Source organism: Corvus brachyrhynchos, unplaced genomic scaffold (genome assembly GCF_000691975.1).
Source record: "Corvus brachyrhynchos isolate BGI_N302 unplaced genomic scaffold, ASM69197v1 scaffold325, whole genome shotgun sequence".
In the NCBI taxonomy this organism is placed as follows: Eukaryota; Metazoa; Chordata; class Aves; order Passeriformes; family Corvidae; genus Corvus; species Corvus brachyrhynchos.
Window position 1 is genome coordinate 904,659 of NW_008238356.1, and position 24,771 is coordinate 929,429.

At 39.6% G+C, this 24,771-nt stretch overlaps 1 protein-coding gene across 1 annotated transcript in view; it reads left to right on the forward strand.

The window, feature by feature from the left end:
- The first annotated feature begins 3,531 nt into the window (after positions 1–3,531).
- MEGF10 (multiple EGF like domains 10) overlaps positions 3,532–24,771 on the forward strand; it is a 79,029-nt gene continuing 57,789 nt past the window's right edge. Inside the window, exons 1-4 of the mRNA XM_017735498.1 lie at positions 3,532–3,586; positions 18,239–18,370; positions 21,045–21,146; positions 21,833–21,933. Of these exons, the coding sequence (XP_017590987.1) occupies positions 18,255–18,370; positions 21,045–21,146; positions 21,833–21,933 (319 nt within the window). The 5' untranslated portion in view covers positions 3,532–3,586; positions 18,239–18,254. The remainder of the gene's footprint in view (positions 3,587–18,238; positions 18,371–21,044; positions 21,147–21,832; positions 21,934–24,771) is intronic.

The following is a 24,771-nucleotide window of genomic DNA, read 5'->3' on the forward strand; positions in this document are numbered from 1 at the left end:
TTTTTTTTTTTTTTTTCATTTCTCCGCTAAGTGTCTGTTTTCCAAGGTTATCCTTCGTTTTCACGGAAGGCTTTTGGCAGTCTTGAGCAGAGACTGGAGCGAGCGTACGCACTGGAATAGAGAGATGCTTGTGTATAGATGTAAATTAGCGTGACCTGCACGTGAAAATGCACATCTGTTTAATACCTTGATTTCATTCCAGCATATGTGCCTCAGCAGAAGCTGTCTAGAGAAATTGTCAGTTGGTATCCTGCACAGGTTTTCTTTGGGCGACAGTAATAGTAGTGAAAACATTTCCTATTTTGTTTTTCAGGCAAGGAGTAGGTTCGATTTGGAAATGTAGGCACAAATCAATTAGGAAAAATATGCAGCTGCTTTTCCTCGAGTGAGCTGGGAATCGAGAGCTTTTGGTAATCTTATTAATTACTTAAATGTTGTTGCCAGTCATTGAGTACTGAAATGTAGTCAAAGCGAGCATGCACTTCTTAGAATCACATACAACTCTGAAGTTTTTCCAAAGCACCAACTTCTCACTATAGAGTCAGTTTAAAACCTCACTTGGAATGTGTCATCAGTATAGAAGATGCTTCATAGCTTATTTTATCAAGTGGGTAACTGAGCTTTGGCAGCAGTGTCTTAGAAAGCTGGTTAACATAATGACTCTATTTAGGAAAAATGTTTTTATCCAGCATCTTGGAAGAACAACAACAACAAAAAAAACCTCCAGAAAGACAAGCCTGGAGAGTGGCATTTGTTTCCGAGCAGATAAGCTGCAGACCTTTGCTGAAAAGTCTTAAGATTTTTTGATTGAGCAGCGTTTCTGATGTGAGACTGAAACTGAAAGCTGGCTTCAGTTGCCTTGTCAACATCCCTAAATGGTACTTGTGCCCAGTAGCACAGTACTGGGAGGAAAGCATATGTAATTAGGTGTGTGTGTTCTTCTTGAAGTGAAGGGGGGGTGCAACTGTCTGAACTGGAGACAGAATTTAGGAAAATACCAGGCCAGGTGGCCAAATTATCTGCATTGGTTTCTAGTTACTGGCCCTGCAAATGAAATAGTATTGTCTAGTTTGATTGCCCATCTCAAATCAGAAAAACCAGGTGGGCAGGTGTGCTCCAGATTTTTAAAAAGCTGGACAAACTGTAATTTAGAACCAAGTTTCTACTTGTTTGGCTGTGTAGCTCATGCACCTGCCCAGCATCTATATATGTCACCTTTTGTAATAAAATCTGTTTAATTTTTTTCACACAGCCAATGATGTGGCTTTGTTATGCAATCAAGTTTAAATGTATATTGCTCCCACAGGGGGTGAATTTGTAGCATTATGATTAGTATTGACTGTTAATATGCTGCAGAGATGCCATGGCTTTGTGCTTGGCTCCTTAGTGTGTGGTTTTAAGTCTGGAGTGTTAAAAGTCTCTGACAGAAATGAGCAGTTCACAGGACTGGCCATGAAATTTCTGTTCTTGCTCACTGATTATAATCCATATCTGGCAAAAAAGTTCTAAACTGTAGGCAGCTCAGTGACCTGTGTGAAGTCAGCTGGCTGTGTCTATTTAATTTCCCTAGAAATAGAGTTCCTCTTTTCTGGTCTATCAGGTGGTAAAGTGGTCCAGAGGTGTCACAGTTCTCCAGGGGCAAGGCTGTGCACCCCAGGTTTGAGTCCCCACAGACAGAAACTGTCTTACCTTTGCCTCAGGGGGGAGGCACCTCAGCCCTTTGTGTATAAATTTCACCGTTTAGATGTCTGCTTAAAACTCTGATGTGATAGCTAATGCCATCATTTCAAATGTGACTGGTGGGGTGGGAATGGGCACCTGGAGGACCTGTCCAGGGGTTACAGTCTTAAATGAGCTGTTTTGAGGTGAGCAGAAGGGTTTGACCAAGTGAACAGTCCTTTGGTGACTTGCATAACCATGTTTTCCACAATCAGCTGTTCAGCTGTACGGGTACACACATCCCGCTAGGGAAGCAAGTGCAGTTTAACAAAAGCAATTAACTCAATCTATGCAAAGAACACAGGAACTGTGCATCAACATACTTAAGTTTGATTAACATCTAGCAGAGTTTGGAGTGGCCTTTTGACTGCAGCTGGTAAGGATCCCTTGAATTTATATTCAGATTAATTGGCAGGAGTTTTACATGGTTTCTCTACATAGCTTTTTCTTGTCTAGGCATTTTCACTTTATGAAAATGACGTGGGGAAGCAAGGGAAAAGGGGAAGCATGTGGCTTTTGAGGAAGGTAAAAACCAGATTCTTTGTGTATGTGCCACAGTTTCAGTCAAACCAAAGATATGTTGGCTAAAAAAACCCCAAAGTTATGTAGATAGTACTGTAAGATGGATGTGGTCCCGTATTTTTTTTTTTTTTTCCAATTTATTTTAAGGGAACACAGCATAGATGAGTAATGTTTCCTTAGGTAAGGACTGGAGTGGTGTAGTGAAATGACAGTCAAAGTTGTTACATCCTTACTCCTGTGAAGTGGTGTCTTCCTTGATGAATGATGCCAGTAGAATCAGATTTCAGTATGTAGTAGTTATGTTACTGACTCACTGCCAGGAATTTGATCCTGGATTTTAATATTAACAGATTAGTTTGTCAGTAATTAGTACTGACTTCATATGCTCCCGTCAGCATAGCATAAACGTAGATATAACTGCAGTATTTCTTCATCTCTGAGAAGAATCTGTGTCTTGATATTCCAAATGGTTTTCTTCTTACTTGTGAAAAGAGTATGTATCATCTAAAGCCATCTGTCAGAAAACTAGGAGAAATATTCTGTGGAGGGATTTGCTTTACTGGAATAGCTTTATTGATTGTGTCAGCATTCATGTTAATTAACCCATTCAAACTGTCTGGTCTTTAATTGATGTTTTGCCTGTGTAAGGATTTGTGGTTCATGCCTTTGGATGTACATGTTAGGTTTATATTAAAAAATGGACAGCTATCTCATCTTGTTTTATCTGTGTTTCACATCTGATTGTCAGAGAAATTAGCCCATAGTCAGCAGTGAGATACTAATTCTGAGCTCTTTTGATGTGCAAGACAATGAAAAGATACAGCAGAAAACATAATTTTAACTTTGACATTGACTTGCTGTGTGACCTCAGGAAAGAAATTTAATTGTTTTTCTGTTGCTGTAAAAGGACACCCTTCTCAGGCTTCTCAGAACATTTTTGTTGAACACACAGAGGTGTGAGTGTGTGCAAAATTCTTTTTTCAAAGACATTTGAATATAAAGACCTCATATTACTGTGTCATTTTAGAATTAGGATTACTGGCATGAAGACCTGCAGCTTGTATGGCTCTAGTGTCCATCACTGCAACCACAGGAGATGTAGAACAGCGCAAGAACAATACCAAAAAATGATCTTGCGTTTTATAATCTAAACTTCAAGATAAAAGGCAAGAGGAAATAAGGAAAGACAATGAAATAATGAAAACAGGTGTCAAGCTACAGTCACGTTATTTTTCTTCAAAAGTAATGGAAATTCCTACATTTAAATGGATTAATAACAGCTCTTTTTTTCAGATGAGAGTCTTCAAATAGGAGACAGTGAAGAACTACTTCTCTGCAATACCAGGTATTGCCAATGATGGCTGGAACCCAGGCCTTGCTAAAAAAGGGGTCAGCATCTTGTAAAGTACTGGAAATGTTGGGCGTGGGAAGAGACCATGAAAGGCAAGGGGCATCTCAGAGAAGTCGTGACCTTAGGATGGTGCAGAAGGTGAATTTTTCAGGCTGGACAAGAGGAGACAGCAGGGTTTGTGGTCTGGGTAGAATCTTCCAGGTGAGAGTCAGGGTGGCCCTGACCCATCCTGGTGGTGTTTCTCCGGGGCAGTGCTCATCTGGAAGGGTCTGCTCCAAGCAGGGGGGGAGAGAGGGTGTAAGGTGTGGAGAGGGAGAAAGGCTGGCTCAGGCTGCTTAGTAAAGAAAAATGATCCAGAGAAGGATAATGTGTCGTAGTAGGTTGTTGTGTGTTTAGGGCAACTGGCATGTGTATGAGCAGTACCAGCGTGGAACACCAAACCAGGGCTCAGAAGAAGCTACATTACTTTGATGGACTGCAAAGGAAAGAAAAATGAACTGGACAGAAAATGGTATGTGAGCTGGTAGTTTGTTGTTCCATGCACAGCCCCATTTCTTTTGGGAAGAAGCCATTGCTTCCCAAAGTTTTCTGCACATCACAACTATTACATCATGAGTTCTTCCCAAAAAGTGCCTGTTTCCTTCAGGGGTAGGTCCTGTAAGTCCTATTCAGAGTGACTAGTGCTGTATTTCAGGAGAAGCTCTACAAGACAAACGTTTTCAGTACAAAATTATTCAAGAGACAGGGCAGGAGGATGTTGTTTTTAACATGGTTTGGTTTCAGCCCTGTGAGACCGTTTTTCATTCATGAAAGCAGAGACATCTGTGCAGGGTTTCAATGAGTTCAGCATGTTTAAAGCAACTTCTGAAGTTTCTCCTATACAGAAATCTTGTCTATCTATTTTTCAGAAAAAATTTTTGGAGGGGGAAGGGTTCGGTGTTCTTGGTGAATTTAAAGATTTTACAGAGCAAGTAGTAAAATAACATTGTCACCTGGTAAGTTACTTGTCTTTGTCCTGTGGAAATGCTTTGATTTTAACTTGCAGGCATTTTTCTGAAGTACAGGAGAAAAATGTTCAAGGTGGAGATAACTTTGACTTGGGATTTTTTTTTTTCCCATCCCCCCACTGTTATTTGGAGCACAATCCTCTGCTATCAAAGGCCTTAGGAAAAGTGATTTAAAGTGATTAAAATAAATGATGGCTATGTTACGTTACTTTCCCCGCTCTTCATGTGGCCCATAGAGAAGCTTCATAATCGGTTGATTTGGATGAGAGCTTTTGAATCCTGACTTTTAAAGTTTCAGCGTTGCTGGGCTGATTAACTAAAGAGCAGCAAAAGAGTTTCGATCTCAGGGCCCTGCCAAAAGGAGCCCCCAAAGTGAGTGTTTTGTGTGAAAGCATGCCTTGCAGTTTGAGCCCAGAGTGACAATGATTGTAACACAATGCTGCTCATGTGACAGTGAGACAAAGAGGCCATTATGCATGGCTGACTGGCATCAGATCCTCCAAAAGCCAATAGTCAGACCAAGCTTGATCACCCTGAGAATCTGAACGCACTGGAAGCACTTGCATGTTAAAAAAGAAGAAAAAGGTGTGTGTGTGTGTGTGTGTGCACGCCAAGGTCTGGTTAAGGTATAAGTACAAAATGACATAATTGATTTGTTTATGTTTTTTTGGAAGCTGCTGTCAGGAATCAGCAAAAAACATGTAACATAGCATTGAGAGCAGACATAGTGGGAATAAGATGGAGTATGCCAACAGGCCAAGTGGATCTTCCCCTTCTTTTGCTTCTTTGCTCTGTTGCTTGCTTCTGTGTGCTTTTGAGCATGTATAGCTGAGTTTTAATTTCCTCTAAAGTGTTTATCAAATTTTGGACCACACTGGTCTGTCAATACACACATGTTATTATCACTGCAACTCAAACACAAATAATGGGTATGTGTGTTTGTGGGAAGCATTTGTCTGGTGATTTATAAACCCTCTTCAAAGGGTTCAAGAGCTCTTGATACATGAAGAAATGTCCCTGACAAGTTGTGAGCTGTGGCAGTCTTGGTCCCAAAGGCAGCAGGCTGGAAATACACTGAGTAAATAGGATACAGCAGCTGGAGTGGAGAGCTCTTCAATTAGAAAGGTATTTGTTTAAAATCAACTGGTTTGTGTTTGCAGCCTTGAGGGCTGGATTGACTTCTCCAGCATATGGGAGGTGGCACCTGATGATGGCCAGAGTTAGTGGTGAGCACACCCTGCAAAGAGGTTTGGCCTTATTCCCTAACTACTGCTGTATGTCACTTTTCCTTTTTACTGTTTTCCTACGATAAGAAAAATTTCACAGTCTGCACAGGCTGCCCAAATCCATCACTCTGTCACCACTGAAAATTGGAGGCTGCCTCTTTAATATCCTCTTTTTGCTTATGAAAACCCCACTTAACTCTCTGGTCTTCTTCCCTCCGACTTCCTCCTGCTTAGATGGTGAAAGTATAAAAGCAGAACAATGATTTGGGCCCTTTTTCCGGCACGGCCGCAGCCAGTGCGGGAGCTGTGTGTGGGCTCCTCCGGATCTGGGGGAGCCCCCTCGGGACAGAGCACTGGACAGGATATTTACCCCTGGCTCCCCTGTTTAACTCGTGGCTCCGCTCGCTCCGTAATGGAGCTTTCCTGCCTTTTTAGTCCATGCCACATGCGGGTGACCCGAGCAAACCCTGTGGGAAGACAGAAGCCCTGTTGTGTGTTTGTAGAGCAGTTGCTCGGAAGCTGATGTACAGCTGTGGCTGGGCTTGTTTGGAAGTGAAGAGTAACTTGATATTTTAATCTTTTTTTTTTCTTCTTCTTCTTTTTTTTTTTCCCCCTTCCCCAGACTGATACTGCAGATAACAACTGTTTCTGAAGGGTACCTACCAGTGAGATTGAAATGTGTATTTTAAATTCAGGGATAGAGTTCATGAAGATTTTATCAGACTGCAAAGAATGTCCTTGCCTTCTTTTTTTTTTTGTTACTATATTAGTTTTAGCTAGTTTCATTTCTTTTAAAATAAAAGATGTAACTGTACAGAGGCTGAGAGTCCAGTTTTCTTACTTGCATTGAGTAAACCAGGAGTGACTCAAGTGAGATCACTGAACTTTCAGAGTAACCGAGGTGAAGTTCATGATCCCAGACAACGCTGTTCACGCATTTTAGGGTCTGTGAAGACACACACATCTGTGTCATCCAAATATACTGAAGCTGCTTCCACCAAAGCCAGAAAAACTGGCCTTTTTTAATATATAATTACACCTTCTTTTAGACAGAAGTGGAATTGCCAGCACTTCAATGGACTCTGCTGAGAGTGCATATGGTGCTCTTTGTGCTTCAGGATTGGTTTGGATTAAAGGCATTACACATTGCAGATTCTGCTCTGCAGGTGTGCCACAGGCCTCCATCATTTTAAAAGAGAAGATGGTCCTGAAGAAAAAAATCACTACTTCCAGGGAACTGATTTAAACTCTGAACCCACAAAATACTGCAGTTTTAATTATTGAATAAGAAGATTGGGTGAGTAGTTGTTGAAAGACTAAAACAAAAACACAGCAAGAGAGAAGCTTCCTTGTTTTAAGTATCCCCACTGCTTGTCAGTAGATTTTTCCGTCTCCATAACCCAGTTCAGAGAGCTGTGAGACTTAATCTCATCTCTGGAACAATATTGTTCCTCTGCAACTTTAATGCACTTTTTAGATATGCTCCATTCTTTCTTGTTGAACACTAGTTCACGCCAATTTGCATTATGTATGAATAATGACAGCCAGGATATGCATTCATGGTAAGTGAACCTCAAAGGATGCAGTGACTTGGGATTCTGGTCTGCACCACTAATACGCAGGAGAAAATTTTTTTTGTGGTTTTGGAGATTGCCAACATTTCTGTGCATATTTTGACAGTGGATCAACTTCAGAGAGGAGATTTTTGTTTAGTTGGTTTGCTCAAGTAGTGCTGGGATGCAGGAAATGCCCTTTCTCATCTAGCCCTGAGAGAAGTTGTGACAAAAGCCTGAGGTTGCTGCTGCCTCTTGGTCTGCACAGGGGGGTTTTTGGAGTTAAGTAGAATCCATTGCAGTCACTCCAAAAATGTCTAGTGCCACTGAGTAACATTTCTGGAGCCTGCCTTGTAGATACACACTTAAAACTTTATCTTCTTCTCCTGTGGGGGTCTCTCAATTCACTTTTTAAAATTACCCTGCTTTCCCTTGCATGGCCTATCACCAGGGAAATAGCAAAGCTTTTGTACGCTGTTGTTTTCTCTTAGGCATATGTGTGTCTTTTTCTTCATTGCTGTTTCCAACAAGAACACCAGTGGGAAAAACAAAGAAACGAGAAAGACTGACAAGAGGGCGTTATTGGCCTCTTCAGAGGTGACCCAAATCTGTAAGAAAAATTCTCAGTCGTGACATTTGGTGCGGTGACTCCTTTGTAAATATTTAAGACCCAGAAGTCTGTATTTCATGATTTGCTACGCCAAGTTAGTGCCATAAGCAGGATGCTCATGTGGCAGAATACCAGACTGAAGGCATGGGTCCTGAGTTGGTTGAAAATGGAGACTAGCAGACCTAAATTCTGTTTTCAGCTCTGCTGTTGACTTGTTTTGTGAAACAAGATGAAACATTTAGACAGGAGCTCAATACTTTCCATGTGCAGTTTGGTTATTAAGAGTAGCTTCAAGAACAAAAAGCCTTGTAGTGTTAGAAGAAGTGTTGTAGATCTTGTGGGGAGTTATGTCAATTAAAATACTGTTATGTGAGATTACTAGATAATGTGTATCTAAAATAAATATGCTTAAGTGAGTGCTATCTTTTGCTATATTCACTAGGTTGAGGGAAAACAGATATCTGCAAAAGGAAAGAGACCTCAGAGTAGAGAGCTATGTGGAAACTTTCTGAACCCCCTTGTAGCGTGGAGCAGCCTTGAACTCTCCTGAGGGCACAACAAAAACCTTCAAACAGTGAAAAAGAGCATCTGCCCTGGCTTGTCTCACCCATTAGGGCAGACTCCTTCCAAAAAACAGTCACTTGCTCTCCTGGAGGGGGAGTATTAAGAGTGTCCCAATCTGCCCTCCAGAGAGAAGAAAGATTTATACATGGATTAGTTCCGTGGGCAGCTGACAGGTTGGGTCAAGCCAAGTGCCCATCGCTTGCCCAGCCTGTGGTGGACAGCTCTGCTTCAGCTTCCAGCACAAAAGCATCCTTCTGCCTTTCAGGTGCAGATGCAATGGATATTGGTGCAGGTTTTGTTGCTCTTCCACACATACTCTTACCTTTGCACTCTCTGGAGCAGTAGAGAAAATTGGTAAGGAAGGTCAAATAATCCCTTACTCCTTACTGGATGAAGTGGATGAAAAGTAGCTTTCAGCAATACTGCAGCTGGCCTGTCTGTCTTCATGCTGACAATAGCAACATACATTTCTGTGCTCTTGGTAGAAAGCCTCTGTGAAATTGGAAAAAAGAAGTTAGTTGAGCGAGAAAGTGTCATTTTGGTTTGTCAGGATGGTAGAGTTTGGGTTCTAGAGTTTGGGTTCTAGAGCCATAAGAAGATCAAATGGTCATAAAACCAATTACTGGCCAGCTCAGGATACCTGGGGTTTTTTACCAGGTGTCATGATCTCTGAATTTCAGAGATAAAAAGCAGTTTGATGAGTTCAGGTTTCATCCCTAGTTTCCATACAGGTCAGAGGAGAGTGTCCATTCTGGTTTTGCTCTTTGCAGGAGCTCCCTCTCTGTGATTGTCCAGTCCCTTTGCAAATGCTGTGCTGTTTGTCACTGTCCCCTCAGCCCTTTGCTCATCTGCTGGCAAAATAAAGCACCACTGAATGTGAAATTTCACATGGTGGCAATTTCCAGACTCTGGGTTGCTTATGTCTCTCTCATCCATTAATGAGCATGACACATTTACACATTCAGATAACCAGTGCTCTTCCTTCTGAAAACAGGGACTGCTTTTATCTTAAAAAAAAAAAAAAAAAAAGGCACAATTTGCAGTAGTTACTTTAAATTTTAATGAGTGACTGAACCAAGGCCAATGTTCCTGTAGTTTTAACTGAGAGGCAGCAGAAGCTGTAACAGAGATGCTGCTAGTGCCAGTTGGGCTATAAGTTGTAAGTCTACTTTACAAAGTTTGCCTGTTTTCTGGCACAGACTTGACACATACACTCCAGTCAATCAAAGTAAAGTGCCTAATAACAGATGTGGCAATTAAGCTGAAGAATTCTGTCTCTCTCGTTTAATTTTTATTACAGAGAATAACAGAGTACCTCATTAAACCCACCATCACAGAGATCTTTTTTTTTTTTTTTAATTTGGCATAAAAATGTCTGCAAAAATTAGATCTCTGAATAGGGGGCCTTGTTATTAAAGGTGCTTTGTCAGAAAACGATACGAACAGACCATTTTTGTATGACAAATACATGCTTGTGATACTGCTGTCCTTTTGCACACTGCAAAGAGGTACAGGCTTAAAGAAGCAACATGTGTCCTGAAGGATAATATTTTGTGGGATTTAGGGCCTTGTGCTCAAGTTAATAAAAACGTGGTCTTGATTCTTTTGGGTTCAAATTACACTGCTCTCAGCTGAAATTAGCAGCAAAAGTTTAAAAAGGATTCAGATAACCTGTAACCCAGGTAAATTAATACATTAAAGTAAGAGAAGTTTTCTTGAAAAGCAGTATTAATTGCAACCAAAAAAAGTTGTCTTCTGATTGTTAGAGCTTCTAAGGCATTTGCCATCATTAGTTTCTTTTACTGCTATATTGGGCACTCTTTTTAAAAAAAGATTCATCATTAGAGAAAATCAATTTAAGAATTTAATGATTTGAGGTGTCTTAAAATTTATGGTAAGAGAAAACCAATACTGATGTTGGTAGCAGTTTTATTTCTTGGAGGTTCTGTTTATTCACTAAAGCACAGCATCTTGTCCTACAGCTTCAGCTGATACTCTAGGAGTGTATTGCACCAGTTTGTGCCTGTGTACATTTGCCTGCATGTTTATATATCCTCAGTGTGCAGAAAACTTGCAGACAGCACTGGCACCTGGCAAGTTGAATTTCTCCCCAGGATATTTTTTTTTTTTCCTCTGCTGGCAGATAGGGAGGCTAGGCACTAGACTTCCACAACTGCAAACATGATTTTAAGTTTGTATTACTGTTTATAAAGGATGCAATGTGTTAAGCCAGTTTACTGTGAAAACCACATTTTTGCATATTGCTCACTCTGTAGGCCTCTTGAGGTAATGTTTTAATCCCTATGAAAGTTCTTCAAGGCAGAAGTTCTTCAAGACTTAAACAGAGATAGGATTTAATAGTGGGTTGGTTAAAAAAACTACGATTAACCAGTCACTTTTGGTTTTGCATTATGTTCTTGCATTTTCCCCTTTGAGTGCAGGAGTACCACATCCATTCCAACCTCTGCAAATAAACAAGATAAAAGATAGAAGTGAGTGAATGAGCTGCCAAAGGAAACGCTTTTGTGTTCCCCATTCATCTGCTAGAATGTTTTGAATTTTCTTTGTAGGGTGGTGGTGGCATGTGAAGCTTTGTACAGTGAATCATGGATGCTTTGATTGCTGGAGGTGGAAAAACTGATCAGTAATGCATTGAAATGTTTCAGAAGCTGTTAGGGGAAGTGGCATCAGAATTAATTAATTTTGGCTTTTTCAAGCAGATCGTTTGAAAAGTGACGTTTGTAAGCTGTGATAAAGATTTACAGGAGTGCAATGCTTGGTGTAAATCATGAAAACAGGAGCTAACTGGATAGACAACTTTATTTTCTCTTGGGTATTATGTGCAAAATGGCATTTCACTAGATGGTTTACAGGGACAAAGGCACTGAAGCAGAGTTGCCAGCAAATTTTTTCACAAATTATAGCATCTTGTGAGCAACTAGTAGTTATTAACGAATGCAGGAGTTCGTATGTCTGATTTCGTAATGAAAGAGTCCAGTGAAAGGCTGTGACAAGTGCAGGGAGCTGCAGACTGAAGAATTTTGCCAGTGATAACAGAGGCTGTGTCTAGGAAAGGGTAGAATCTAATGTATGATGAAAATGTATGTGGAAAAAGAGAACATGCATGTGATGGGGGAGGGAAGGAAACAGAGGCTGTCTTTGAAGAGGGCTGAAAAGCAGAAGACTTTTAAAGGAAGGTGGGCACATTTGAAATTGATCCTAAATTGCATAGGAAGCTAAAGTAATTATCTGAGTCCTTTGATTGTAGTGTTTTATATCCTGGCAATAAACTGGAAGTGACACGGTGTTTGGAAAGCTGGTAATAGGAAAAGAGGGGTCACAGAAACTTTGGCCAAGAGAGGGTAAAACCATGAATGATAATTTCCACAGCGGTGGAACCAGGGCACTGGTGTATTTAGGCAACCACAGGATTGTCCCAGGCAACTTGTCAGCAACCACAAAGTTTTCACAGTTACATTCACGAGTGCAATGTCCTTTTTTATTATTCCCATTAAAAAAAAAAAAAAAAAAAAAAAAGATGTATTAGAAATCTATGTGCTATATGGCTGAGGGACTATGACAAAAATTTGATACAGATATCTTGATCATGTAACCCTATAATAAAGCTTTCATACATGCTAGTAATACCAAATTTCAGAAATAATTCTCCTTAAACGCATGCATTCAGGCATTTTTACTTAATCTTATAATCTTCACCTGTGCCATTAAAACAGACCTGGGATTAATATAAAGAGATGTTTCAATAAGAAATACTTTATTTGAAAAAATATTTTAAAATATATCAATTATGAAAAGAAAGGGGGAGGAGGGGGAAGAATGTCTGTCTATGTGGATATGTTTTTTTGTCAAAAGCCTATACTGTATAGACTCTATTAAATTATATGTTATTAGTGTTTTCTTCTGAGAACTAACTGTTAACTCCCAACGTCCACCCTGGGAAAGATGCCTGGGGCTGAGAGGTGCCATCTGTGTATGGACCTGACATAGTTTTTTATGTTTCACCTGAAATGTCTTGTGTAAAAGAAGCATATCAGGATTTATGTTTGAGGTGCTATTTCATTTTCCCCGAGTGTGCTTTTCAGATACTTTGGTTTGGATTCTACACAGCATTAACTGTCTTTATTTGGTAACTTTTCATTTGGGTGGGGAAAAAAAAAAGGGGCAGCATATTTAGCCAAAGGATTTTTGTTAACAGCTCATCCTGTTGTCTCCCCCTGGAAATAATCTTTAAACATACAATACCATGTGCTGTAGGTAACCTTAATGGTTCAACACCTATACTTCCTATGTGCCTGAGAAAAAAGGAAATATTTTCAAGTGAAACGGCCCTAATTTATCAGACAATGACAGCTACAGTGAAGTGACCCCATGTTTGTGATGTTTGGCAGCCTTCCTCTGAGGAATAATAATGAGTCCATCTGCAAAAGTATCTGGCATGCTGGCATTTGTCTTTACCATGCCTCCTTGCCTTGTGCGGACTTGACTTCCACTGAACTGTCTTTTCCTGCCCTTTTAATGCTAATTTGAGGGAGAAGAGGACTGATAAGTGGATATATGGCCCGTGCCAGCTTACCAGCTACAGAAAATCTCACTGAATGGCAGTAAGTGAAGTCAGCAGGACAAAGAGAATCTTGCTTTTCAGCAAGTTTCCTAGGGGAAACCCTCATGTGATCTTTGCATTAAGAACAGGTCTTGTGAAAGACACTGCTGAGTGTTCTGCAGGGAAGGACAGAGTCCTTGAGGACCTCGTTGCGATATTCCCGATATTCCCGATATTCCCTTGCCTCGGGTCTGTGCTGCAGCATGATCAATGCCATCCAGCCGTCCATTCTTTCTGGAATCCTGTGGCATTGCTAGTGCACAGCCAGGTGTTTGGCAAAGTTTTCTGTTTCCTCTCGTATTTGCAAGAATGTTACCTTACTTCATTCTGTGCTTGTAATTACAATCCAAGAGGTCGTTTGATGCTTACAAAACAATGTGCTGTGTGACAGCTACCAATCTCTCTGGGTTTCCACCAGAAAATTTTTGTGTTTAAGTAGAAAAAGATCCAAAAATACAGTTCATATCCAAAATTTACTCAGTTTTACAGGTTTAATGCAGTTTGAAGGGTGCTGTCATTTAATATTTGATCATGTATTACTGCATTTCTTTTTAGTGGGAATGGTAGAGAGATGCATTCTGTGCAATGATAGCATTACTTAAAGGACTGTAATGCTGTAGTTTTCAAAACTGGTATTTCCATCACATATGGGCAAATAAAGCCTAGTCTCCTCCAGATTTGTGCATTATCACTGGATTCTCTGGAACTCCACAATTCAAATTTCTGCTCTCTTGTTTCCAGTTTGAGTGACCAATAAATTTACAAGTTATTGGGCGTGAGGCCAGAGCACATAGATAAACACTGGGATTACATAAACCTCATTTCCTTAGAAGCCTCTGATAATTAAAGAGAGCCTGAAAAATAAAAATGATCTAATCTATTAAGCAAAGAAAAATGGCAATTGATTACTGATTTATTTTTCTTAGTAACATAACTTGAAAAAAGTAGCAGCATATCTGTCTCCATCAAGGAGACTCATTCCAGCACATTCAGCCTCTGATTTGGTTACTCTTCAGACACCAGTCTAAATGAGTTGTTTTTCCCACGTGCTTAGCCCATCTTCAACACCTTTGGGCTCTCCAGATGTGTCAGTCTGTTTCAGAGTGAGCTTTGAAAGTAAAGCAGTACAAGAGAAGAGGGTCAGATCTGATTAAGCTGCATCAAGAAGGGCCCTTATAGTCATTGATCGTGGAGGGTGTGAAAGGGTCCTTCAGATTAGGGCACTATTGGGTTATCCTTTAGCAAACTCTCATGCTGGCTGTCCAGATCCCACACATTTTCGGTCAGGCAGTCCCAGCTTTGCCAGCTTTGTCTGTCCTGAGATCCCCTTGACAGTGACCATCAATGCTGCCTTTGGAGTGATGTATTTTGAGGATTTGAGAAAAGACCAGTCAGTTTCCATTTGCTGTGACTGTATATCTTCAGCCAGCCTAGGGTCTGTGTGATAATGCTCCTAATTCAGGTTATTATGTATTTGCTTTATGAGTGAGATTTCATGTGACAAAGTGTCAAACTGATTTACTGATTTCCAAAGGGAAAACTCCTTCTGCTCTTCACCCACTAATTCCCTAATGTAATCGATAAAAGCAATCAGTTGTGGGGGTTTTTTTCACAGAAGCTAACATGGGATTAATCATCATTGACAAGATTAGGTCAGATTCAAATTTTGTTCTGCCTGACATCAGTCATGAGTGAGATGTTTTTATAAGCAAATTGTGTCCCTGGTAGAGAAGCTGAGCCTCAGGAGTGAAGAGTGTTATGAAAAAGACTCCATAAGAAGTGAAAGACCAAAAAATTCCTCACCAAAAAATGTTTAGAAAAACTTTTCTCTCATGTGGAGCTGCAATTTCCAGTTGGAGGTAGCAGTCACCAAGTCTGCATGGGGTGCTGAAATCAAAGACACCTGCAAGGGGCTCTGCACTGATGGCTGGTTTACAGTTCAGCCTGAAATTTGAAGGAAACTATGATGGACAGAGAGAAGATTTTGTGAAATAGCATTTGCTGTACGTGTAGGTTGATGCCATGTCAGTGCAATTAAGAATAGCCTATGGAGAACAGTTTGATGTCCCTGTGCCCTATCACTGCAGAAAGGCAGGACTGAGTGCTGTAAAACCTTTGAGATACTACGACAGAGTACGAAAGGCTCTCACTACTCTGAAGTTTGTCTTCTAACTAAATGGCCCGTTCCTGCTGCATTTTTCATGTTTCAGTGGTAAAAATGCTTTTGCAACAGTAATGGGAAAGCTGCATCAGCATTTCCCTTGGTTCTGGGTCTATTATGTCATGCTAGCAACTGTGTCATACTATTCTCTGTTGCTCATGCAGTTCTAATCCTGGTTAATTCTCTGGCAGCACTTGATTTTGCTGACCAACAAATACTTGTTTGCAGCCTTGAGCATCCTTCACTTCTTTTGCGGTGCCCATCATACCTTCCCCTGCCCCCCCCCAGTTCCACCTGTATTTATTTAGCTTTTATTACCACAAATCTGAGGCAGAGCTGTGTGCCCTCAGTTTTGCCTGTGGCTCTTCTCTGGGTGGGTGGAGAGATTAATTTGTAAACGTCTTAATTTTCACCTCATAGAGAAGAAACTTTTTTTTTTGCTTTTTTTTTAGTTATTTGTTGTTTCTCTGGCTTTGATTCTGAACTCTACATGGGAAAAAAAAAAACCTAAACCAAACCAAAACTGTCAACACAGTTGGTAGTGGCAGGGAAAGTGCCTAAAAATCTCAGATATTGGGTATTAAAGCTTAAGTCTGTGTGTTTATATAGTGCATGTGCAGGACTTTTCATCTGCTTGCTAGTGAGACACATGGCAGTTCATGTAGTTCCTCACATTTAAATGTATTTTAGGGGAGTACCTGTAGTTGATGGGAGTATATTCTGTACACCTGTTGCACCATTTTGAAATGAGCTTGTTGGTAATTATAATAAGCCTTGTGATCAGGTTAATTTTTTAATATGACTATTATTGATTATCTGATTTTGATATAATAAATATATGAGTTAAATTTCCTTAATTAGTTTAGAGAGACTTGGGGAAGTACTCTACAATTGTTTCATGCAGCTGCACTGCTTTCCTGTTGACATTTTTACATCACAGGCCTGGATTAAAGCTGAGGGAAACAGAGAAGTCTGAGCTGAATGGGCACCTGGACCTGCCTTAAAATTCCCGCCCAAAATAGGAGTAATGATACAGCTTTGTCTACGAGAGATTTTGCCTCAAATGCTATAGAAGAAGCTAACAGGCAATATGATTTTGGTGGTCTGTTGTGGAAGAAAGTCTTGGTGGTAAATACCAAGGAGTAGCTTAAATTTGCTGGGTTTTTTTCTTTCTCATGTATCTACTAATCACTAATTTGCACAGGGAAGGCATTCCCCCAAATGAGCATTTTCAGTACTTAAACTACAGGTTCTGTGTATGTGTAGATATTGAAAATACTCTTGTGTTATTGGGTGAGATAATTTGAGCAATATATGGTATGAAAAGTGAATCTCTGAACAGTTTTCCTTAGTGAAAACTGTAGGCAGCAAGAGTTAAATGAGTCATCTACATATTTTATTGCTAATATCAACACTTTAGCAATGCTAATCAGCTGTACTGATTTTCTGTTTTGATTTTCCTTAATAATTAAGCAAAAGATCTGGAATGCAATCAAGTTTTACTCTAGGGGGTTCATACAATTTTTTTTTTTAATTTTAAATTTTGTTAAATGTATCCTGCAAAAGGAAAGTTGCTGAGGTTGAGAATAAAAGAAAAAAAAAGGAAATACCATTTACAGTGTGCTTAATCAGAGTGACTGTTTTCAATGAAATCACCACTTCACTGGAATTATTAGCTGAAAATACATCTGCTCTTTAAGTAACTTCACATTGACTACTTTGCTGCATGCAGAGAAATAGTTACAAACCATGAAATATCTTTCAGCAGCCTGATTTTTCAAGAACAATTTAGCCAAATGGGATCATCTTTGTATCTTCAGATACCTTAAATATGAAAGTTTCTTGTGGGAGCTTTTTTGAGTTGACTTCTGAAGTCAGGGTAAAGTAAAACTCTTCAGTACCTTTTTTTTTTTCCCATGGCTCTGTGGACTTTTTTCTGATAAAATGAAGTTATTGGGGTAGTTTCGTTCATTCTGTTCCTTAATATTTAAAGTAAGATATTTCTGTTTCTGGATTAATTCAATTTTTTAAAAATACTTGTATTAAATTAAACATATTTATTAGAAATTATTTGCTCAGTATACTACAGATTAGACTCAAGAATCTCATTTTTTTTGTTATCTCAATCTCTATTATGCAGCCACTAATAGAATTTGTGCATAAGTGAGGAAATAAATGCAAATGTTCACTGAAACAGAAATGTAGCTTAAGTCATTATAAATAAATTACATATTAATAGCATTCATTCTGGCATTTGTGGATTAATGGTCAGTTGGATTAAGAGTGTTTCAGCATGCAAATTAAAATAATCTGCTTAGTAAAAGCATTAGGATAATCTTTTTAAACTTTCATGTTACTACAACAGCTTTTTTATTGAATGTTCATTCTGTTCGGAAATGGTACAGCCAGAAGAGGAGGGGGGAATTACATTTTGGGGATTCAAGTTTAAAGAGCAGTAACAGTGGAGGGTGACATGTGAGGCTCTGTTGGCCGTGGGCAGCACGCGGAGAGGCACAAACCCTTCCTGTGAGCAGGCGACGTGCAGGGTTCCTGGTGCTGTGTCACAGCTGAGCCTCTCCACTCTTGTGGTCTTGAGCGAGTGCCAGCCTTTATTCCAAACTGCAGCTCTGCAGTCAGAGTGGGCAGAGCCTGGCTGAGCACACCCAGCCTGGTTGGCTGCAGCTGGAGAGGACACTGGGACCTCTGACCAGCTGACTTCGTGTGAAGCTGCTCCATTTGGCTTCTTCTTCCAAAATGGGCATGATATTGCTGCTGCTGTGCAAGCAGTGTGTGTTCCTTGAAGTACCCCTTGCTTTAGGTTAATTATAGATGGGTCAACATTATTAGCTACTTTATATTCTGCATGGTATTATTAATGTATTATAATTTTTTTTTTTCTTACAGACATCTCTTTGGAAAGATGGTTCTTCATTTCAACTCCCTTTTTGGCTTCCCTGTCATACTCCTGTACCATTGGATGAGTTCAGCTTTGTGTTTGAATCTGGAAGATCCCAATGTGTGTAGCCACTGGGAAAGGTAATACTTTCCTTTTGGAAAAATAAATGACGCAAATTCTGATGTAATAATTTTGCTTTGCTTTACTTGGCACACTTCAGATTTTTGAAAGGTTTTGTGTTGAGTTAAAAAATGGGAGGAAAATTTCACTGTACTTCATGGGCAGGTGAGTTCATGGATAAGTAAAAGACTATTTAACAATGGGCTGAAATGCAATCATCTTTGCAGTGCGGGTTAGGATGCAAAAAAACACTACAGTGGTACCAGCAATGTTACACAACCATCTGGGTACACGAAGTGAGTAAAAATAGCTCTTTCCAATTTAAGTGAAAAGAAGTTTTACATATGCAAAATATAATTAACCATATTGGAATTTGGCCAAATTTGATTATGCTGATTCTCTCCTGTTCAGCACTCGCAGGATCTGAATTAAGATTTGTTGTTTAATTATTTTGATGAGGTTCAAAAATTTATAACATGCAAAATGAAATTCATCATCAATGTCACTGGTCTTTTTGTTCATCCAATTTCATGTGAATTGCAAAATGCCACAGTGGGTAGGAGAGGTTGGGCCTCAAGCATCTGCTGAACTTCTTTCCTTGTGTAAAGGTTATGATAGTGAAAACAAGACTCCTGGTCTCATTATAACTTGTGCCTGTAATTGATCAGCTGGTCCATGAGAGAGTCTAATTTTCACAGTTCACTCGAGGACATCAGTATTTCCTGCACTTAATGTAAACTGTATTCTATTCTTAGTCATGGGGAGTGCTGCTGTAAGTCACTTGTGATTGTTATGGCTGAATCTTTACAAAGAAAATTGAAACTCATATTTACTTTCTCATAAAATCTCTCTCTTTAAAAAAAAAAAACCAAAACCAGCCACTTAAGGACTTCCCTCAGGAATTTATCTCAGCTGCATGTGAAGCATTTGGCGCCTCTGCATCAGCTGTTGTGTACAGTTCATACCACAATGTGTATATGAAGTATTCGCCGTATTAAATACCTGTTTACAGTAGTCAGGCATTTGTCTACTGTTTTACTGGATACTGTCCTATACTGTGTGTGCTTTGTTTACAGTTTTTGTAGATAAAAGTGGTTTTGGGGGAAGCTACAACACAGCGAAAGCAAAATGGGAAAGAAACCCCAAATACCACTATTTACACTGCATCATGTGTTATCAAAGAAGCTAATCAGAGTCTGCAGAAGGAAAACACACCTAAAAAGGCATCTAGCAAGCATGACCATTTTGTTGCATGAACTTTTTTTCCTGATTCTGCTGTGTCTCAGAAATGGGGTAAAACTCCAAATAAACTTAATGAAACATTCACTCTGCTGCTCAGAGAAGGTGACAAAGGGACAGAAGTACGAAAGAGGAAAGCCCCAGATACAAGCTTCTGACTGCCACTGTCACTGGCAGCATTGTATGCTTTAAATAAACCTCAGTCAGTACTAAAATGTTCCTTACAAATGACCTGCAAGAAGAGGTAGAGCATGCCCTGCCTCAGGCAAGCACCAGCATCCCCCTGATATTGTGTTGAGCTGGGACAGCTGGGTGGATTAGGGATGCTTGCCTTCATGCGGGAAGACAGTGAGTAGGGTGTGTGCATTTAGGGCTGCGTGGGTCTGGATGTGCTTCCCCTGGTAGATGGTGACAGTAGCACGAGGAGACTGTGGCTGTCACCCTGAGTGGGTGCTCGGGGGTCAGAGAGCGTGTGAGTGGAAGTGAGGGAGAGCTGGGCAGGCTATGAAGTGTTTTGGCTGGTGCTGGGAGTCAGTCCTGCTGCAGGAGCTGGCCACGCATTCCTGTACTTTCAAACTCCCTTGCGCAATCCAGGACTGGCTGCCAGCACAAACAGCCTCTCAAAGAGTTTTCTAGGATGATTCAATATTTTCCCCTTTTGTGACATGCTCCTCTTGCCCTGCTGACAGCTTTGGAGGCTCTCAGTGTAGATTTATTTCTAGGACACTGTATAACTGTGTAATTTGGCAAAAAATAATAGTAGTATTTCTTATAGTGTTTCTGGGGGTGTGGTGTGGTATGGGTGGTTCTCTGTTAAAAATTATCCAGTAAGCAAAATAAAGTGTGGTCATAAAGTGTGGTCTTTAATATTTATTAATTTCTGATTGCTGAATAGACTGTTTGGTGGTATGACTGTTATGTCATTTTTCAGTAATTACTACTCAGGTGTATTTCTGTGCTAACATTCACTTAGTATCTAAATGCAGTGGATGTCTTCCTATAGGCACAGATACAGTTTTTACAAGAAATTTCTCAGAAAGTCCTATTTTTCTATTTTTCCATTTTGAGTGATAAGAGAAGAAACCTTATTTTCTGTCTCCTTAACCAGTTGCATTAATAAAACTTTCCACAGGAGAACACATACTACACACTACTTCCGTTTGCTTCTTATTTGAGATATAGGTGTTCTAGTTCTAAAAAAATTTAGGCATACATTAGTTGTCTGTAAATGTCAAGTAGTAGAATTTCATCAAATGTGTCATACAGTAGAAACATGATGACTCTCTGCATGTTTATTTTTCTTTGCAAGCTTGCAAGTGTGAATTTGTTGCACATGAGTATTTTGTTATATTTATTCCATTCTGAAACAGGATTCTGTAAAAGACCTAATTAAATGAGACTGTACTAAAAGGACTTGTTTGATGATCTCCCTTTTCTCTCTCTGTCTCTCCCCAGTTACTCAGTTACAGTGCAAGAGTCATATCCACATCCTTTTGATCAGATTTACTATACCAGTTGTACTGACATCCTAAACTGGTTCAAGTGCACACGACACAGGTGATGTATAAATCTTAATATTGTCAATCTGCTGATGTTGTTGGGATTCTTGATTCAGAATTAGGTGTGATATGTAGGATTTTTTAGCTGTAGTGTTCCAGCCTGTCTAACTGCTGTGATCTCTGTCACCTGGAAAATGCCTGTACAAGCAATGTCTCATATGTTTTATTAGCAGGCTGGGGTGTACCATCCCATGGAGTGCTAACAGAAAACAAACAGTTTGGGGAAAACTAAAATCTCCAGACCCTGCAAGGTGTATTTGTTCAGAAATATCATGAGAGACCCGTTATTCCTTTTGTTCTCAGGGAAGTGTATCCTTCTTGAAATGAAAGTAAAAAGATTTGTTAAAGGAAACTTCTTGTGCAAGCAGAAAGCAAGCAAGGGGTGAATGATTAAAAACTGGTGACATCTGCAAAGAGCATCTTCCTCAGAGCAATATGCCCATAACTATGAACCATCACAAGTGAAAAAGTCCCTATTTTCCTGCTTTCTGACCACCCATGAACCTAAGGCATTTCGGGGAACCACTTGGACTCTTGAATTCAGGAACAGATAAATCCAGACCACTTCGAGCATTTTCTCTTCTTATGACATTCACCTGAATGTTTTTTAAAATGTGTAAGGGTATATATCCTGTCTTGTTTCTGAACCCAAGGTATGTGACAAGCTTTCATGCCTTTCTTTAGGATCAGTTACCGTACTGCCTACAGACATGGTGAAAAAACGATGTACAGGCGCAAATCCCAGTGCTGCCCTGGATTCTATGAAAGCAGGGACATGTGTGTCCGTAAGTTCAGTCTTTTTTTGGCTTTGAAGTTCCATACATTGATCACTGTGCTGGTGTGACTCCCCTCTGATGGGTGACTTGGGGAGGCTCAGTTACAGGAGCTCAGTTTCTCATCAGTGATGCATGTGCAGCTCTTGTTGAACCCAACTGGGGTTGTGCATATGCGAATGACAGGATGATTGGATTTCAGATGTCTAAGTGGCCAGCCTTGCTGTGATTCTAACTAATGATCATGTGGAAAATGCACAGTGCAAGCGTCAGTGCGTTTTCCAACACAGTAAATAAACACAAGGGTTAAAACCAGGAGGGAAATGGAAGTTTTTTCTCCTTGGAGCAGACCCCAGCAGATTCTCATGCTGAACCTCTCTTGGAGATGCAGAGATCTGTAACAACTGTTTGGAGGTCTCAGCACCACCTTTTTTAGGTGGCACACACCCTTGTCTCCTCATCTTACCCAAAATTGGGAAAATTTGTGTCTGGAGTCTGGCAGCAACCTTGGCTCAGTTCTTTCTCTTTCTTGTGTGGCCTTGTACAGACCTAGGGAGGTCTTAAAATGGTATTTGTTAAGAGCGTGTTTTATGTCCTGGAATGTGAAAATACAGCTTTGATTCAAAACATTTTCTGCACGTGCAAAAGCAAGCTCAAAATGTGGGGTTTTTTTAGTTGATAGATCTGATATCAGATTGGCAATGATTTTAGCCTGTTTTGCATGCAGTATGTATGTATTAGACTGACAAGGACCCATTTCTGACTACATTTGGTTATTATACAGCATGTATGAATAATGATATTTAATTTTTTTATTAGGTAGAATACTTTCTGAAGTGTGTTACAGTTTGACTCATCCTGCGATGAGTAGTGTGATGATGATTCTCTTCTTTGACCACAGCTTTTACATAGCTATAGCACATGTAGTAAATTCATTTGTGTTAACACAATGATACTCAGAACCTGAAAAGTTCAAATCCCATTGGACATACTAATTCCTCCTGTTATTACATGAGAATATGCCAGATGCTGATACTCAGCACATATCTGCTCTGACTTCTGAAGCGGTTGTGGAATGCCTCAGACCTTAACTTATGTGAAAATGCACATCCTTCAGTGTAGCTGAGTTTGCATTTATTTGACCTTGGAAGGCAGAGAGAGACCTTCAGTCTTCATGGTCTCCAGCTGGAGCATTTCCATTACTGTAGTTTTATTTTCCATGCAGTGTGGATTATTTTGTTTACTTAGTGGAGGATGTAAGATGCCTCTAAAAGGCTAAAATCATTGTGGTGCTGTTGATATTCTGTTGTTTGTTTGTTCCTTTATTTGACTTCTCAGTTTGCAAAGGTAAATTAGAAAAGTCTCCTGGGTAGATGATTTTGGTATGGCTCGATATTGCATGAATTGAAATTTCATTGCTGCTTTTCAAAAATAATAGGAATCTGTGTTTTATTAGTTGTGCCATTTCATTTTGTCTTCAGGTGGGTTGACAAGAAATCAATTGTATTTTAGTTTTAAATCCAACATATGGGGTCAGTACTTGGACTGTTTTATAGGAGTGTAGATATCTGTTAGTAATTACTAATTAACTGTCACTAACAAAAAGTGCTTGGTGCTGTCCTCATGAAACTCCTGTTCATAGAGGATATAAGTCATGTACAAATTTCTGATCTCTGTCTTCACTACTGACAGTACCTGTGTAGAACAGTAGGTTAACTGGACCTCATTATTGTTGTTATTTTTGCTCTTAAAAATTTTGGTACATGTATCAATGTTTCTGATGGACTTTCTGAGGTGATGTGAATGCAGTTTATATGCAGATACAAAGGCAGAACAATAATTCCGTGAAGTTCTGTAACGGAGCTTACTCCTGGCCTTAGCAACTCCACCCCAGGCTGAGTGACTGACTAAATTTCTTATTTATTCCAAAGAATTTCCTGCCACTTGTGTGCTAATATCAGTTGCAATCCCTAGGAGATTTGGCATATGTTAGCTACAGACTAGAAACTTTTCCAAAAAGTGCGATTTTTTTTTTTTTTTTTTTAGCATGTTTCTGGAAAGAAAGATTTCAAAGGTTTTAAGACATCTTCTAGTGTCTTTCTTGTATATGGACACACAAGCAATGGTTGATTGTTCCTGGCAGCTTGAACATTAACTTCACATGGTTTCTAACACTGTAGTACATTTCTAAGAACCTTAATGGAGAACTATGCCTGTTGAATTTCCTTAAGACATGAAATAGAAAACGAACCATCTGTGTTAAGGTATAACTGGATATTACTCATTTTAGTAGCAAATAGCCATCAAGCACAGGAAGAAAGGATCCACCAAAGGGTATGTTCTAGCATACCGTAAAGAAGGGAAGGATTCATTTGAGAAAACATATTTATAATGTGGTTCAATAGATACTTGATTTTTTTCCCACCATAAATGCTTGTTTTAAATGATTTGGAGGAAGTTGAAGTTAAACCTTGCAGTCATTTACTTCATGTGCATAATTACAGTGAAAATGTTTCAATTTTATGTTAGCTGATTTATGGCTGGCTGTTGAAAGTGAAAAAGCAACAGATCCTAAAATGCATGCATAAACTTCCATTAAAGATAAAAATACATTTTTTCAAGTTTTCTTTTAACATCAGATAATGAAGCAAGAGTGTAGAAAAGATCTTGAAGAAACAATAAGGCACAAGAGAAAATGGCAAATAAGATGTGAAAGTGAGTGTGCAAGAGTGAACCCAGATTGCTTTTCATACAATAATTGAGCTTTCCCTTGCAAAAAAAAGAAGACATGGCAATTGCTGCCTGGGAGTTTTTGGTGTTTCTTCACACTGGGCAGTATACAAAAACCCT